The 18,501-nt window shown below is 40.0% G+C and overlaps 2 protein-coding genes across 2 annotated transcripts; both read left to right on the plus strand.

Moving 5' to 3' along the window:
- Nucleotides 1-3,920: 3,920 nt before the first annotated feature.
- Nucleotides 3,921-9,592, plus strand: PYRD (Cytidine/deoxycytidylate deaminase family protein). Its single transcript, XM_008789009.4, has 3 exons — nucleotides 3,921-4,377; nucleotides 6,663-6,961; nucleotides 8,792-9,592. The coding sequence occupies exons 1-3, from the start codon at nucleotides 4,048-4,050 to the stop codon at nucleotides 9,381-9,383; spliced, it is 1,221 nt and encodes a 406-aa protein (XP_008787231.3). The 5' UTR covers nucleotides 3,921-4,047; the 3' UTR covers nucleotides 9,384-9,592.
- Nucleotides 9,593-15,206: 5,614 nt separating this feature from the next.
- LOC103705346 (uncharacterized) lies at nucleotides 15,207-18,217 on the plus strand. Its single transcript, XM_008789010.4, has 3 exons — nucleotides 15,207-15,464; nucleotides 15,567-17,824; nucleotides 17,941-18,217. Exons 1-3 carry the CDS (start codon nucleotides 15,335-15,337, stop codon nucleotides 18,016-18,018), a joined length of 2,466 nt encoding a protein of 821 aa, XP_008787232.3. The 5' UTR covers nucleotides 15,207-15,334; the 3' UTR covers nucleotides 18,019-18,217.
- The last annotated feature ends 284 nt before the right edge of the window (nucleotides 18,218-18,501 follow it).

Below are 18,501 nucleotides of genomic sequence, written 5' to 3' on the forward strand. Positions count from 1 at the left end.
TTTTGAACCAAGATGATTGGTAAGGAAATTTACATGAACATCATGAAGGCTTGCTTCATTTGTGAACAATGGTAATAACAATCATTGCTATACTGATATGAATATCCTGTCATCATGTAGGGATACATTGTTGCTTGTGTGTATGCTTTTATATGCTGCAAAAAGGAGTCAAATAACCATTGAACGGATTCATGGGATTTAAATTTATAGTATGCCATATCTTGTAGCGTGCATGGTATTCCATGTCTACTTTGCTGAAGCTATCCATATATGCGATAAGGATGTTTCTACTGATATCACAGTTCTAAATAGTGGCCATAACAGCCATTTCAATAATCATGCAATGTCATCTTTGTCTTCAAACATATATCTAAATTCAGTTAATTGTCCATCTTGAGCACCTCAAGTTGAAGGTAACGTACTTGCTTGAGTTATACCTCCTTACGCTCATAACATCATCTTAATTTCCCGCAGAACAAAGAAAAACTAAAAGATCTCCCTTTGATAAGGGCACTGTTACAATAAAGGCAAGGGAACTCCAACATCTGTTGCAGAGGTTGGGGTTGTATCTTTTGAGCAAAAAAATGATTGAACTTCTTTCACAATGTTGACCATCAGATCATGCCCTGCACAGATCTCAAAGCACTACGAACTTCTCTATTTATTCATTTACATAGATCTCGAAGTAACTATTGTGCGATCCAACTGTAGATTTGTGCAAAGAAAGGTGAATCACTTTGCACGAAAGATACAACCCATGTCCCTGTTGCAGATGGCACCATCCTCTATAATATAGCAGTCTTCAGGAACTAGGAAGAAACTTAATTATTGCCAAAGCAAGCATTCTTAAAAAGATGATCGTATGCCCGATCAAGGACTTGTTTCTCCATTGTTATGAATTGGTAGATTTCCTTCATGGTTCTCCTAATTCTCTTTTTTTATTAAAAAAAAAGACTATATGGTAAAATAGTTGACCGTGATGTGCATGATATCACCATCAGTTATCTCATTTTTTTTTTTTTGAGAGAGAGTACATGCATTTAGTTTTCTTTGTCAATTTAAGGTTTAGCACCCTTAAGGATCCACATAAATTATGTAAGTTATTCTTCATTAGGGAGGGCGATGGCATCGGCGATCGAGGACTCGTTAGGGAGGGCAGTCACTATGCGGATGCTGGTGTCAACTAAGGCACAACAAATAGTGGGTCAGCATCGTAGAGCTTGACCTATCAATGCCCTAGGACTTGAAAACCTGCACCACCTTCGTCATCAGCAAGAAGTTCACTTCTATTAGAAAGGGGTAGAAGAGAAAATCAAATAAAGACAGAGAGAGGGAGAGAGACTGAAAGAGAACTTAGGGCTAGTTTTTGGCAAGAATTTTGATACTTGGACTCAACTGAGTCCATATCATTGTTTTTTCCTCAAAAAGAAGAAAGAGTTAATCTCAGACAACTACTACACATTATCTTTCATGTAGGTACCTTCATTGAGCCTTGATCCTAATTACTAGGAGGGTGGACAACATTGCAACAATATGAAAAATGTAGGATTAGCAATGCAACAGTTAGATATGCAAGAAAGTATTTGCAATTCCATACAAAATGCAAGGGAGTATTTTTTTTGTTAGTCTATTCTAATAAACAAATTGACTTCATAGACCGCTATACTAGCACCAATAGGGTGAGAAAGGAATTAAGCTATCAAGCTAGGCTCTGTTGTAGCTCAACTCATTTTGTAATCAATTTGAGCTTGAATCAACTAAGTTGGTTTTAAGTAAAACTTGAGCTCCTCATGTGTTATATTCACTAATTTTGCAATAATATTTTGTTTCAGAATAGGATTAACTGCATTTTCTATATTACAAGTATATTTTCTTACCTTTGATGGGTATTTGCGCATTTATTTTCATAACACAGTAGCACTAAAAATTATTTATTCTATTCGATATCTATAGCTCATTAAGCTAGGGGAGGGGGAGGCTCTTGTTAAGTGAATTGTGTTAGAAAAATTGGATGGAGTATAGGTGGCATCCTGTTCATTCTCTTCTTTAAAGAGGGTGGAGGCGTGTAGGAGGGAAGGAGAAGCATTGAACCCTTGATTCCTCCTACACCACATGACCACAGTGTGCCCTAGGTGGGGCAGTTGTGGTCACGTGTTTCTCTCGAACTTTCTGAACTCGTTTGGTTTCTGGAAAAAGGAGGAGGAAAGTTGGGTCAACAAAAAAAATGAAGAGATGCCTCATATTTGGATAGAATTTTTAAAAGAAAGAGGTAGAAAAACAGCTATCCTATGAGATTAAAATTTGTATATTTTATGGGAAAGAAAAAACCATGTAGGATATGGAAAAGTCTAATTCCCACCAATTGGAAATTGGATAATTTTTTTCAAAAAATATCCTTAAGCTTTTAGATAGAATAGGATAAGGTCTTTCTCTTTAATAAGGATATAACAGATATTTTACGCAATTTTTATATAAAAGTAGATGCTCAACTAAACATAAACTACTCTAGAATGTGATACTTTCTCATAGTCAACTAAATATACAAAAATCACTTTCTCAAGTATTATATTCCTACTTATTAGCTTCCTAAAAGAAATATTTCGGCGTGAAAAAAATTCTTTCTATAAATCAAACAAGTCCTCTAGGTTAAGATATCAAGCATACATGAGCGGGGGGAGAAACGTCAATTTCTTGGCTCAAATACATGTACAGGGCAGGATGGTGCATAGGCTTGGTAACTCCACTGGTTAGAAAAGCATTTTAATGTAACCAAGCAACTTGTAAAATAGACTTCCTGGTCTCTCTCTATAAATTGTAATTATATTTTTATTATTTAATCATATCGAGTGTGAGTTTTAGTTTTTTCTCCCTTCAACAAAGTCGTTTTGGGGCCTCCACAGTGTGTGCAGCCCCCTCTTCTCATTTCGAAACCTTCAGACTGGAGTTGCTGCAGCTATCCCAACATTCTGTTCGACTAGTCCCTTTAGGCCTTGCTGATGGGATTCCATTTTTGTTGAAGCTGTCTCATCCAATGGACTAGAGGCCTTTCTAGTTGATGATGAGCCCAAGAAGAGCTTTCTAAAATAGAGCTGTAATGGTTGGATGAGAGCTAGAATATTTTTCTCATTAACTTCTTGCTCTATTGACAAATTTTTCATATTAATTTTTGGGCAATATAGTCATCCGGTTGCTTTATTAGTTAGCAAGGTCATATTTCTCTTGGAAGAGAGGGATGATTAATTAGCACCTTGTCCAGATCATATTTCACCTTATTATTTTTCCCTTATTTTCTTATAAATTATCATATGCTTTATATTATTATTATTATTATTATTATTATTATTATTATTATTATTATTATTATTATTATTATTATTAATGTAATTTTTTAACAAGAAATAAAAAATTTTATGGTTTAAAGTTTTATTTACAATTTTTTTTTTGTGAAAAATAGGAGGGGTGAGAGAAAACCTCATCCGCGTAGCAGCCTCCACTAGGCCCCCTTCTACCTAAAAATGTTTGATGAAGGCCTTCCGTGGTATCCTTCATTGGGTTTCTCATCCACGTATGAGTACGTCACCCCAGCGCTATTTCAGTACCAGTGGACCAGAAAGTGCTTCCATCGTGTGTATCCAAGTGGGTGGCATCCAGTTCCCATATTTAATCGACGCCCACATATTTTTTAAAAAATATTTAAAATATTACTTCGAGTAGCCTTGTAAAATTGTTAGAGTGGCCAATAGAGCCACGAAATGGGTGGCTGCTTATGTGGCTTGCCACTCCGGAGGCATCATATCAGCTACTTGTTTAGTACTTAAATTTGGGCTTCAATTTTTTATTTTACTATTGTCAACTCCGTTTATTAAAAAAAAAAAAAAAAAAAACCCAACATGAGGAGGGAAGACTGTCTCTTTCCACGGTGGTGGTATTTGCTGACGCGGCTAATCAGCGGACCGACACCCCGGCATCCGATCGCCGCCCGCTAAGTTCAGCGCCGCCTCCAAAAACCCTCAAAAAATCTTTTCCCTCAGCCTTCTGAAAAAAAGGATGGCGCTCTCCTCCGTCTTCTGCCCTCTCCTCGCCTCCAAAACTCCGCAACCCAAGAGCGTCCCCAGCTTCCATCTCGGAACCAATGGGCTCCGCCCTCCTCCCAAAAGGACTTCCTGGCCTTTCATTCCTCGCAGCAATCGCGGCCGTTCGATCGGTATCAGATGCGAGAGGAGGGACGACTCCTTCTACATGAGGAGGTGCGTGGAGTTGGCGAGGAAAGCAACTGGGTGCACCAGCCCCAACCCCATGGTCGGCTGTGTGATCGTTAAGGACGGAGAGATCGTTGGCGAAGGGTTCCATCCCAAGGCCGGGCAGCCTCACGCCGAGGTATCCCACACTTCTCCTTCGCCTCTCTGTTTAATTCTTAAGTGCTTTCCCAGATGCAATAGCGTAGTCCGTTCTGTTTCCATTCTATCTGTCTCCTGCTATTGGATTTATAGTTATTGTTGTATCTTTAGTTCGCTGATGCGTTATTACCGAAGAAAAATGGAATCTTTGATTCGAAAAAGTGACCCATATAATTTATTTTCACATTTTTCTGCTATTGGATTTATAATTAGTCCAGTAATTTTAGTATACTTAAGTGTTATTAGCTAAGAAAAATGTAATCTTTGATGTCATGTAATTTAATCTTCATTTTTATTCTGTTAAGCAAGAATTTGTTGATATTTATGTATTGGAAGAGTGTTTTTTTTTTTTTTATGTGTGTGGGTCCATTTTGTTGTATAATTTGAGGGTGAGCCTTGCACAACAAAAAGGTTTCTCCATTATAACTTGGGTGTCGCAGGTTCAAAACATGAAACAGGCTTTGCCCCTTGTTCGGGTAAGGCTGCGTACATCTAGCCCTTCCTAGACCCTGCGGCAGAAGGAACCTCATGCACTGAGCCACTGTTTTTTTATTAACTATGGTGTATAATTTATTTGGTGTTTAGAATTTGGAACAACAGAAGAACTTTAATGATCCATAGCTCTTCTATAATTGATCCAATATTTTCTCCACTATTTTACTGAGGTCATTTTGTTCTATTTGCCGAAGTACTTTTCTATTATGTGATAAGTATTTTGTAGTATTTTATATTTCAACATCTGGACTAATATGTGCTGCATGTCTAGGTATCCAGTAAAAGACTTTGTCCATAGCAGAGATAGCATGCAGAAATACTATATTTGTATTTGTATTAAGTAGCATTATACTTCTTTTACCTCCTATTAGACTCCCTCTTGTACATTTTTTGAGTTTCATAGTGTATTTATCTGTCAGTGTGTATTGTAAGCTTATGTTAAGTTCTATTGATTTTTCTTTTCCTCCTGATTTCAATATATAGAGCCATTATATGCTTATCATTAACAGCATTATACAGATGTAACTCATGGCACTAGATCATATTTACTGAAACATTTTGATCGATAAAATGCACATATTATAGCCATTTGTCCAATTTCCTTTCTGCTGTTACTCATGCATTTAGAATGTTGTGTTTTCTCTATGACCATTTTTCCCTCATGCCCACTGAAACTTAAGGGGTTTAAGGCACAGAAATCTAACAGACCAAGTTAAGATGGGGCTAAACTTACTGGACTGTAAAGATTTAGGTGATGAGCGCCTGACCATCTCGAAAAAAGAACAATAAGTTGATTCAACAAGATCCAATGAGTCAAATTGGGCTAAAAAGCCTTTGTGGTGCTCAAAATGGGTTCCATGCTTCGATATCTGTCAAAAAGAAGTGCTAGACTTACACTTGCACCAGGTGAAGGGCACCTATACGTGTTATGTGTAGCAAAAACTCTACTAAATGCTGTTCGGTTCCCAACTGTAAATTAGATGGGATCTGCAAAGCCATGAAGTTGTGCAGCTCATAACACATGTATATACTGTAGCCTACTGGCAAGTGCATCTTTGACATGCTTTCTGCCCAAGTTATCCAAATGCATTTCTAACATGCACTGCAAGTATCTTTAATGTAGTTCTAGCCACTGGCTTCCAGGTGCTGCTGCTTCCACTCTATTATTGAGAGGATTAGAGAAAAAAAAAGGTCAGCATGGAGGGTCTTTTCTGACACAGTTAAGGCAGCAATTAATCAGCATTTTGCCATCTAATAAAACTTATCATGCATCAACATTCATCTCTTCACCATTTAGCTGCACAACTTCATGGCTTTGCAGATCCCATCTAATTTACAGTTGGGAACCGAACAACTTCTATTATATGCTGTAGCCTACTGGCAAGTGCATCTTTGACATGCTTTCTGCCCAAGTTATCCAAATGCATTTCTGACATGCAATGCAAGTATCTTTAATGTAGTTCTAGCCACTGGCTTCCAGGTGCTGCTGCTTCCACTCTATTATTGAGAAGATTAGAGAAAAAAATGGAGGGTCTTTTCTGACACAGTTAAGACAGCAATTAATCAGCATTTTGCCATCTAATAAAACTTATCATGGATCAACATTCATCTCTTCTCCATTTTGTTCTTTAGCTTCCACATGTTGTTGATGTGCTGGGATCCAGTTAGATGCAAAAGGTTAATGGTTGGTGCCAAAAGTTCATCTTAGAAATTGCGCAACTAATTGCACTGCTGAATCAACATACATGAAGTTATATTTGATATTTGCAGGTTTTTGCACTGAAAGATGCCGGAGATTTGGCAGAAAATGCAACAGCATATGTGAGCCTTGAACCCTGCAACCACTATGGAAGGACCCCTCCTTGTACCGAAGCGCTGATTTGTGCAAAGGTAAAGAAAGTGATTATTGGAATGGTGGATCCAAATCCAATTGTAGCTTCAAAAGGAGTGGAAAGGCTCAGAGGTTCAGGGATAGATGTTATTACCGGTGTGGAGGAAATGCTATGCCGGAAACTTAATGAGCCTTATATTCATCGAATGGTTACAGGGAGGCCATTTGTTACTTTGAGGTAAGGCAACTAGCCCTCAATCACTGATTCAAAAGAAAGAATGGCTATGGCTATTTTTCTTGACAAAATGAATGGGCATCATAATAGCAGAACCAGTGTCCTCTTTACATCCTGTTCTTATTTTATAGAACTTCTTAGATGATTGAACTTCACATGGTGGAAACAATCTATGTGCAGACGAAGTATGTAAACCTTTCGATAGATATATGTACCATGAAAGCCCTCCAGAACTTTATGAAATCATAAGAACTTTTCACCTGGTAGACAAATAATAAACACACTGGTCAAATTTTTAAAATTTATCCAATGTTTGGCATATTTTTTAAAATAAATTATTAAAAGGCTGAATGAGATCGGATATGCAAGTATTTTTCTTTTGCGAGAAACCCTACACTATCAGACTACTCTATAGGTATACTTGATGGGCTGTAAAATAACTGCCTTATTTCCAGGAGGTCATGCTTCAGAAGGGAATCAAACATTGATTTCAGGAAGTTCATGCTTGAAAAAGTTAAAGATAAGCACTACTCACGTATAAATGATTGTCAATCTATTTCAAACCCAAGTTTCGTTTTTTGTTTTTCTTAATGCAGTTGTCAGAAGCAGATGACCTTAATTTGTTAATCTCAATTATTGGACAAAAATTGACATAGATATATGATCTCTGATATCAAGGAACCCTGGTCCATAGAAAGAAAAAAGAAAAAAGGTCTTTTGTCCGCATTATAAATCATTGGATAAGGGAGAAAATACACTTGATACATGTCTCTCACTTGTGGTGAATACACAACGATCTGAACACACCAAAGTAGAGTATTGTTCTTTATATTTCTTAAATAATAGAAAGAAAGAACTAGCCCAACAGTCCAGAAAATATGCTACGAAACCATGATTGTATCTATCTGTTAAGTGCTGTTTCAACCAGAAAGTTTGATACATCTAGATTATATTTATATTCTTTCTTTTTTGTTGAAGAGATTTTTTTAACCTCTCGAGAAAATACAAGCAGGGACTTAGGCAAAGCCAAATCCCTCAAAATCAAAAGATAGCTATTAACCTATTTATGATAATTATTCAGCCTTATATTAAACCTTGTTTGGTTGACCATTCAGCATACTCATTGGCTTCTCTATACATATGAGTGTCCCTGAAGTTAGATAACGTCAACTCCAAAGTTTATATTGATATTCACCAAGTGGCATGATAGGTGGGGTCTCTTTATATTTCCTGGCTATTTGTTCTTGTAGAACAATCATAGTTTGCCTCTAGTAATGTTCCATTCTGATCGCATCATGCTGTGTAATCATTTGCAGTTGTTGAAAACTGCTAGGCTGATGAAAATGAAATTAAATGGCATGGACTCGGTTAAAAGGTTTCACAATGCGGCTCCAGTATGCAGGTGGTCGAGATCTTGCATAGTGCCAAAGTGATATGCAGCCACTCTTAATTTGGTGCCTGTGTGGTGTCTATTTAGAAAAAAATATTAAAAAATTAAATAGATTTATAATAGCGAACAAAAAGAGTAAAGATATTTGAAATAGCTCAGTGAAAATTCACGGAAAACAGAAAAACAATAGAGGATGTGGAGGGCTGCATATTGGGGGGCTTGGACTTATGCAAGTCATTTGTTGTCTCATCATGTGGTTCACTTACATACATAGGTAGCCTAGACTTTTCTTTGTGGTAGTCGGGGGGTTGCATACACATATGCAACCACATGCGCATCAGCATAGACCTTTTTAAAACAGAGCTGATAATTTTTGCAGCTATGCTTTTCTGTTTTATGGTTTACAGATATATATGTATCTTTTATGTTTATATGAATTGCAGGTATTCTCTTTCATTCAACGGGAGAGTTTTAAATCAGCTTGGACCAGGAGCAGAAGAATCAGGTGGATATTACTCAAAGTTACTGAAAGAATATGATGGGGTTGTAATTTCCAGCAATTTGTTTCCCAAAACCTTCAGCTTACCAACATCACATGAGACTGGAGCCACTCAACCTCTCCGTATTATTATTGCAAGGGGAGTAAATTCATTACACCTTCCTGCTCTCACCACAGAATCTGCAGGTAAGCTAGTGGTCTTGGCAGAGAAAACCATTACTGTGGAGCCTAAATTGGAAGATGTCAAAACAGTTATCCTTGAACAGATGAGCTTGAATTCAATTCTAGATTATTGTGCCCATCAGGGATTATGCAGTGTTTTACTAGATATCAGAGAAGATAATGAAGTCCTTAAAGAACTTCTTGATGATGTTCTTGATGAGCACTTGGTGCAGAAGGTTGTGATGGAAGTCTGCCCAATTTGGTGTAGAGGTGAAGATGCCTTTTTGGCATTTGGTAGGAAATCATTTAGATTGAGGGACTTGGAAACAAGGACCGAAAATGAGAATGTTGTGGTAGAGGGATATATATTGTAGTTTCAGCGGGGTGCATTCGGCATTTTTTTTTTCCGGCATTGTTAACTCCATCGCCATGTCAAACTATATGGAGCTTTTGAGATGTTAGGTCATTTAATAGGATATTGGGCATCCTATGCTAATTTTATGCATATGGCCATGGCCAACAAGGTGCTATTTTTAATTGCATTGCGAGCACAAAAAAGGAAAAAATCAGTCATTTACTCCCATCGAATTAAATTACAAATTTTGATTTGCATCCTGATCCTAGCTTTCAAGCACTTCCTGTTTGTTAATGTAAGACAGAACTAACCAAAGAAGTCTAGACATAGAAATGACATATATATATATATATATATATATATATATGGCTGCTAAATGCCTCCATTGACATGAGAGGTCTAAACACCTCTAACTCATTTACGGGTGAACCTTTATCATACCAACACCTTGATGAAGGTATTGGAGGATTGATTTTTTCCATTTTGGATCAATATCAGTAAAATTCATCTTTTGCAACTGCTACTATAATCTCAGAATGATCTCTATTCCTGTAAAACTATAGAAGCAGCTTTTGTGTGGCACCGATGCAGTGAATGTAGAGCCATTGCCTTGACTCTTCTGGTCTTCAGATTGTCTGGCTTGTGATGAAGTTTCCTTCCCTCTGATTGCTTTGAGGCAGTGGAACATTTGGCTGTTGTACTTTTTCATTCACATTCTTTTGTTTTCTGGTAAGATTCATTCACATTCTTTTAGGAAGAAAGATTCATAAAGTATTTAACGAGATAACCTGATCTCAAAATTACTAAATTAAAGCATTTTCTACAGGTCTCAACAAGTATTTCGCATAGGTTATCAAATCTGGAAGGCAGCTAATTTCATTACTAAGGAGAGGAAGTGAGATGTCAATAAGCTATATGTTTTTTTTTTGAATAAAAGAAATGGACCATTATTTTTTATTCGTTACCCCAAGTTTGATTCCCTCAATTATAGCCTCCACTTATTGCTGATTATAATTTTAAAATTTTAAGTTATCCCTTCTGCTCAATTTCATTGTTTTCGTTCCAAACAATGGCCACTCATGTTTAAGGAAAGAGAAAGACAAGCGCATATCTATACTTTCTGAGGCTAAGATTGGGGTATACTTGCGATAAAACTTGTTTGAGGATATTAATTAACCAAATAAATGCTTATAATGTTTTAGTATTTTATTTAAATTATCTAAATTATATCTAGATAAATATATTTTGGTTGGTGAAGAATGTTTATATTTCCTTAGTTAATAAAGAACTTCTAGTGGCACGAAGTAGCCGCAGAATTTCCTTTATGTGACGCGAGATTAGGAGGTACTTGCCGACTGTGTCGGCAAACACCAGGTGGCTGATAGGCGATGGACGGAGCATCGATGTGACTGGTGATCCATGGGTGGATGCTTTTCCTTTAAAATGCTGGCCGACTATGGTGGATACTTAGGCAGCAGAGGGGCTCCGGATGTGCGACCTCCTAGCACCAGGGAGGGCAGAGTGGGACTAGGCCAGACTACATCAATTGTTCGGGGTACATCTTGCTGAGAGGATCCGATCCCTTCCAGTACCAGGATGTGAGAGGTCAGACGTCAGGGTTTGGGGCACCTCATGCAGGGCCAGTGTCAGGCTGGGTGATCTATCCCGGGTTATCCAGCGAGAGCATGAGCGGGGATCGGACTGCGCCTGGATTTGGAGGTCTGGGCTCCACCCGAGGGCAGCACTTTTCTTATGGAAGGTGACGTGGGACTGCCTTCCGACGAGAGTAGTGCTGAGTAGGCGTGGTTTGGGGATCCCTACGGAGTACGGGACTTGCGATGCAGAGGAGTCTGTGGACCATATGCTATTTCAGTGCACTTGGGCGAGGTCGACATGGCAGTGGACAGGGATTCCGGAGGAGGCGTGGCGTGAGCGACGTCTTTTCCTATAGATGATACGACAGTGGTTGGCCAGTCCCGGGACATGTCAGAAGACCATCAGAGCGACTTGCACAGCCCATTAGATCTGGCTGGCAAGGAACGCTCGCACCTTCGGCAAGCGCAGAATGTCGTCGAGGTTTGTTGCAGAGTCTGCTCGAGCACTGACGATGGAGTCCAGACTCACCATCCCTTCAGATACACCCTTGATAGTTCGGAACACCTGAGGTTCCTTCTCTGCTCAGGCAGCTCCTCGGACGGTGTTTTTCACTTGAAAGGCCCCACCTCCTAGCTTCCTCAAGATCAACTTTGACGGGTTGGTGTTGGATGGAGGTACGCGAGGCGGGGCATGCTTTGTTATACGAGACCCTCATTCCAGGGTAGTGACAGCGGGCGGTTACCGGTTGTTCGACATATCAGTTCCAGAGGCGGAGTTGCGAGCTGCTAGGCCGGTCTTCGCCATATGCAGTAAGTGTTGCGGGCCAGCTCGATCATCTTGAAGAGCGATTCGGCTACGATTATTGGGTGGATTCGGCGGGGACCGAGTGGTGAGAGCACAGACCACCCTCTGATCCGGGACATTGGGATGATGGTGTGGGATGGTGTGGCCTTTGAGGCCAAGCATGTATTCAGAGAGGCCAATGGGGCGGCTGACTGGGTGGCTACATACGCGGCCCACCACTCAGGATACGCCTTGTGGGTAAGAGAGAGGGAGATGCCATTGGCACTCTGTGAGATTGTGTATTTTGATTTTCTTGGGTGTATTCGTACACGCGTTGTATGAAGAACCCGTTAAAGCAAATAAATAAATAAATAAATAAATAAAGAACTTCTAGTTAACCAAAAATTAGAATTAACATTTTGACATCTATAAATATTTTTATACCTTGAGAAGACATTTAAACTCTTTTGAAAAATATAACTTCAAAAGCCTATTTGCACCCAGCACCCACACTTGTTTGCCTCCCAAATTGTTTGGCTCTCACTTTCTCTTGTTTTTATTCTGCTCCTTATCTCTCTAGAAATCTAAATTTCAGTCTCTCTAGAATTGATAACCTGCTAAAAGTGGATCTGTTTATCTCTTAACATGTTGATCTTTATCTATACCTTTATCTCTAGAAGTGGTAACCGGCTGAAATGGATAATTCTTTTTTTTTCTAACCCCTTTTTAGTTAGACGGTGAAGTATTAATTTACTTTAAAATTATCAAAATAAAAAAAAATGCTGAAGTTAATCCCTTTATATAATGTGTAGGAAGTATATTGCTGGATTAAAGCTTTAGTCAATTTACTATGTTTATCTTTGGAAAAAATTAAATCAAGCTTGAATCAAGTTATGTTTCAACTTTCAACTGTTTCATTTATCCTTAAATTGCTTATGCTCGTTAGGATTATCGAGCAAATCAATTAAGTTTATATTCAGCTCGGTTCAAAATTAAGTTTGAATTGAGCTCAAAATAATAGTAGACAAATTAAGTTTGATCCAAGTATTCAAGTTTAAAATTATTTTCAAACCAACCTGGATCATATCTAAGTTCAATCAAGCTCAGCTCAAATTATACCCCTAATTTGGCAGCCAACGCTAGAACAAAGCAGCGTTCTTGATAGCCAAAGGAAAAAATAAAAAAGAAAAGATTCGTGGTGCTCTTACTTTTAGCAAAAAATACAGGAGAATTTTGAAGGGCTATTATCCAAATAAAAAAGAAAAGAATCGTCGTGCATTGCTTCTGATCAGCAGGCCAATTTATCCAAATCTAATGTCCTCTTCAGTTCAAAGACCAAGCAGCATCTCAAGATTGGCAACTGGAAAATCCTAGGTATGGAGGAGCAGGTTCACAACTAGAAATACCTGTATCTATTACTGGGAGGAGATTATGGACAACGGAGTGCCGCGAGATCGAGTAAGGCATAGGCTGAAAGGGTGGCAGGTGAGAGCACTCTCCATGATGGATAGAGTGACTCAGTCCTGGCCTATCTACTGACTCATATAGCTATGCCCAGGGCTGCACTAGTGAAGGTGGAGCAGTTATTCAAGAACTTCATATGGGTGCGCACGATGGGATTTCATCTTATTGCTTGGGAGGTGGTTTGTCAGCTCCGAGACCTTGGGGGTCTGGGTATGTACTCTCTGTTAACGAGGAAGGAGGTGATGGCAGCCAAATATATTGTTCAATTCTTGCTTGAGCCGGACAGCCTGTGGAGCTTCCTGATGAGGGCCAAGTATGTAGACCAGACCTTGACGTTTGACTTCCAGGTTGATCGTCCCAGCTCTTTCATTTGGCGAAAGATGTTCTCTCGTGCCCCAGAGGTGATGGCCCGAATCCGGTGGACAATTAGAGATGGCCAATCGATTAATGTGGTCAACGATTCTTGTCTGTCGGATATTCCTATTCGATCATGGCCCACCATGGTCGATGTGGAGAGCTTGGGCCTTAAGAGTGTGCGACCTATTTAGGCCATGTGAAAGAAGATGGGATGTTGTACGAGTCTGGAGCCTTTTTGGGGATCAGTTAGCGAAGCAGATCCTAGCTATTTCGATGCCTCGAAGGGGAGGAGCTTACAACAGGACATGGAGCTCGACTTGCAGATCTAGGGTGAGAGTTAGCTATCTTGGGGAGCTGTACAGAGTTGAAACACCTCATTCGTTGGATAGCGGCTGGCTGTGGAGGCTCTATGTTCACCCCTGAATAGCTTTATTCCTTTAGAAGATAGCGTGGGGTTGCCTCCCAACGAGGGGAGTTTTGAGCATATGGGGTGTGAGTCTCCACTCCACTTGTGACTAGTGCTAGAAGGAAGAGGAGGTCATTGAGCACGTGCTGTTCAGTTGTCTGAAAGTAGCTTAAGTGTAGTAGGTGGCAACTAGGGTTTCTTGTAGTCTCCATCCTCGGTTGCATCTTTCGTTGATTACTTGAATGGATCAACCAACAGACCGATCATGGGATATTGGGGTGTCATTGCCGCCTATGTTGCATATCACACATGGCTGGATAGGAATGCCAGAATCTTTTAAGGACAAAGGTAAAGTTTGAGGACCGTAGCTACTACGAAGATTATTTTGGCATAAGAGTTTACTCAGAATCAAGCTGTAAGGAGGATCTGGAATAGCTAGCGGCATCTAGAGCCCCCACTTAGCTCTTGGAGCGACTCAAACGATTCTCGTCTCTTGGGAGCCTCCATCCTCGAGCTTTCTCAAGGTAAACTTTATGGGAGTGTGCTTGAGGAGGAAAGTTGAAGAGGTGCTGGGTTTGTAATTAGGGACGTCGACTCCAAACTGATCGCAGTAGAGAGGAGCCGGCTCTATGATATTTCTGTTTCTAAAGCCAAGCTCACAGCTGCTTGGGATGGGATCATTTATGCACGAATCAAATTAGGGTCTGAGCGCATCCATTTAGAAGGTGACTTAGTTACTATAATCAGGTGGATCCAGGGCTACATGAGAGCATGGGACGAGCACCCGCTGCTACAGGACATCAGAGATCTCGTGAGAGACTGTATGCCTTTTCAAGTTACTGATGCTTACCAAGAGGCGAACATCGCAGCTGATTGGGTCGTCTCATTTGTTGTATAGCACTCCGACGGTTAGCTTTATGAAAACTACGAGTCTACTCTAACCCTTTTTCGTCACTTTTTTTTTCTAATTTTTTTAGGTGTATTTATGCTAGAAAGATATGATATTTCCGGCTTAAAAAAAATTATTATTATTATTGTGTTTTGTAATATATTGGACTTGGAAGGACTCCCGTACGAGAACAACTCTGCGGGCACCATGGAGTTGCTTCCGTGCGACGATCAACCTCAACGGTCAAATAGTAACGTTCGGATTCATTCGGCTGAATTAAACCCAAGAACCAGGCCCCAACGGTCAATGGTTTTAAAAAAGAAAAGAAAAACTAGCCGTTGCACCCGATAGCTTTCCATTTCTACGCCCTTCCTCTCCGCATCCCATCAGTGATTTATTTCCATTAACTCTCCTTCGCTCCCCAGTTCAAAGTAGAAGCAAGCAAATCTCCAATTCCGGTGGAACAACTTCAGCCATGGCAACCAGATGTCTCTCTCCTAATCCATCCAGGCCCCTAAACCTCAACCCCAAAACCCCAGATAGCAGCGGCAGCAGCATCAGAAAGAGCACAAACTCTAATCCATTCAAAGCTTCGAATCCCTCAGGTAAAGAGCACTTCTTTAAAGGCCACTCTTCTTGAAGATTTTCTTTGTATCCTTCCTTCGAAAATTCCCGGCGTTGATTTTATTTGTGATTTCCCTTCATAGATGTACCTCAGAGGAATTCAGGATCCAAGTCCGGGGCTGTGCCTTCATCTCCGCGTTCTTCCTTTGAGCAAAAGGAGAATGAAAGGGACCTGAACTGCTTAAAGACAGCCAGGGTGAGATCCCCGGTAATGCCTTGTTTGAAGGGTGTCAAGAACTTCATGGCCCCGACAATTTCTACCACTTCCAAGGCCATCGCTGCATCCCCGAAAAGGAGAATCCTCGCAGAGAGGAACGAGGTCGTCAGGTCTTCTCTTACTTCAGTTTCTGATCCACATGAATCTCTTGCAATGGAGGAGGTTGTCTCGAAACCTCAAGTGGGTTGTGCCCCTCATACCCTCCATGATGCTGCAAATTTTTCCAATGTTCCATCCGAGGAACTGGGTTCGAAGGATTCCGTGCCGAAATCTGAAACGGCTTTCGGTTTCCAGGAAGTCTCGGATGGCGCCGGCTCCACGAAGGTAGACCTTGAAGTCAAGAACCTGCAGCCTGTCATAGTTTCCTCCTTTTCTCCTTCACCAGCTATCGCTCCCCTGGATGCCGATCCATCCCTGCCTCCTTATGATCCCAAAACCAATTACCTCTCCCCAAGACCTCAGTTTCTTCGTTACAGACCCAACCATAGGATTGAGCACTACCTCAGCAAAGAAGGTCATTTGCTTGATATAGGAGATGGGAAGCAACTTGAGGATAGCTTTCCCTCTGAAAGCTGCGAGGCCACCTCCAGTCAGACTGAGGAAGTACAATCTTCTGACTCACAAAAGGATTCCGAGGAAGTGTCTTCTTCCAATGAGGTCGAAGCTATGGGAGCTACCAATGCAAACCTTGTTTCTGAAACTGCATTCATACCCGATTCAAATGGCAAACATACTAAATCTCGCTCTTTCGTAAAATTTAAGTTCATTGCCCTTCTTCTGGTTCTGCTCATCCCTTTCCTTCTAGTCCCCTCATCTGATTCTCCGATCTTATCTTCTACTTCTGCTTCTTCCGTATCGAAAGCCCCAGCATTATGGGTTTTTGAGGTTCTGCCTTTTAGAAACCACTTGACTGCTTCTAGTATGAATCTCCAAGAGCTAACTAGAAGCTTGGGAAAATGGTCAATTAATTCATTTTCTTGTAATACTACTGTGGCTTCTCTTCCGAAAGAAGAGGAATTTAGTTTGCTTTATGTGGCTAACTTAACAACAGCCTTAGTTATAGATGAAGGTTTAGAAAAATATGAACAGTTTATTGGGACAACTGAGATGGAGCAAGCTCCTAAGAAAAGTATGGGACAAGAGAGTCATGAAGGACATGAAATAGAGAGAAAATTTGAAGTGGAGGATTCAGGAGCTGCGCAGGATAATGATGCTGAATATGAGACAGCGAGGATGGAAACAAAGCGATCTGAAGATTTGAGAGATATCATGGAATTGGATGAGGAGAAGATTGAAACTACTGAGCTTCAGGAAGATCTGAAAGAAGACAATAATGCTGTGGAATTTGAGATGGTGGATAATGTTGAAGGGGATGCTACGAAAGATATGGCACAAGGAGGTAATATTCAAGGCATTGAAGATCAGAAGAATATTGAGGTGGATAATGTTGAAGGGGATGCTACGAAAGATATGGCACAAGGAGGTAATATTCAAGGCATTGAAGATCAGAAGAATATTGAGGTGGATGTTTGCCTTTCTCATGATCTTGTGACTGAAACTGGAACAGTAGACAGTGAAGAAGATGGTGGTGATTTCAGTTTCCCTTCTCAAACCAAGCCTGCTGATTTTGATGGTCACCCGGTAGTTGGCAGTAAGCATCAAATCTCCAGTAGCCCAAAATCAGAAGATTCTACAATTTATGGATCCGAATATGAGCTTTCAGTGCCATTGGCATTGGGAGTATTTTTAGCAGCGGCAGTTCTGGCAGCATCCCTGGTTTTTCTGCATATGAAGCAAAAGCATACTGCTACAGTGGCGACGCTTGCGAAGCTACCACCACCCAATAAATTGATCTCTACATCAATTTCTGGTAGCAGTGAGAGCTACATCAATAAAAGAAGATCTTATTATCAATCTCCAGTGGATGTTGAGATGGTTGGTGACTCTGGTCCTTCAGAAGTGAGCACTAGTCTGTGCAACAGCTCATTCTCTGGCCGGGGCAGGACAAAGAGAGCCAACGAGGAAGAGAATCTGAGCAACGAGAGAAAGCTGAGGAAGGATTCTGCGGTATCATCCTCCTCTTATGGAAGTTTCACCACTTATGAGAAACTCTCTGCTAAGAAGGTAAGAGATTATTATTTTCTTCTTGTTTTATGGCTGAGATGCAATGTGCTTGCTTTTACTGTACTTCAAAAAAAATGATACTGACTTTAAACTGCGTTTTTTTTATGTGTACATAGGGATCTAGAGATGAAGAAGAGGCTATGACTCCAGTTAGGCGATCAAGCAGGATAAGGAATCAAATTAGATCTCCATGAGGAGAATATGAAGCCTTACTCTAACTGTTTATTAATCTCATCTGATGTGTTTCAGTTCCACGTACTGTTTAGCTTCATTTTATTTAATCAGTTGTGTGAAGGTAGTGTAGGAAGTGTTCAATGAATTAATAACAGCTTTGTGCTGTTCTTTTTTATTAACATTGTAATCTCATATACTTTCCCCATTTTCTCAAGTCTATTTATGTGCTGTTGCCATCATGTGTGCATGAAGAGAACTGTTTAGGGGGGCCTCTTGTTACAGTGCATAACTATCTAAATTCATATGAGAGCAACATGTTCATTTGACTATGCTGTGTTATGCTCATGATAGATATATGTGAAGTGGAACCTGACATAATAGTCGGATGTTAAAGGATAATGCGTAAAATAAGGAACCTAGACATGTGGTAAAGAAAGAGATGGAGACTCTTTGGAGGATATATATATATATATATATATATATATATATATATATATATATAC

This window comes from Phoenix dactylifera, chromosome 9, assembly GCF_051530095.1.
Source record: "Phoenix dactylifera cultivar Ajwa chromosome 9, Ajwa_hap1_PhDact_Kaust_v1.1, whole genome shotgun sequence".
Lineage (NCBI taxonomy): Eukaryota > Viridiplantae > Streptophyta > Magnoliopsida > Arecales > Arecaceae > Phoenix > Phoenix dactylifera.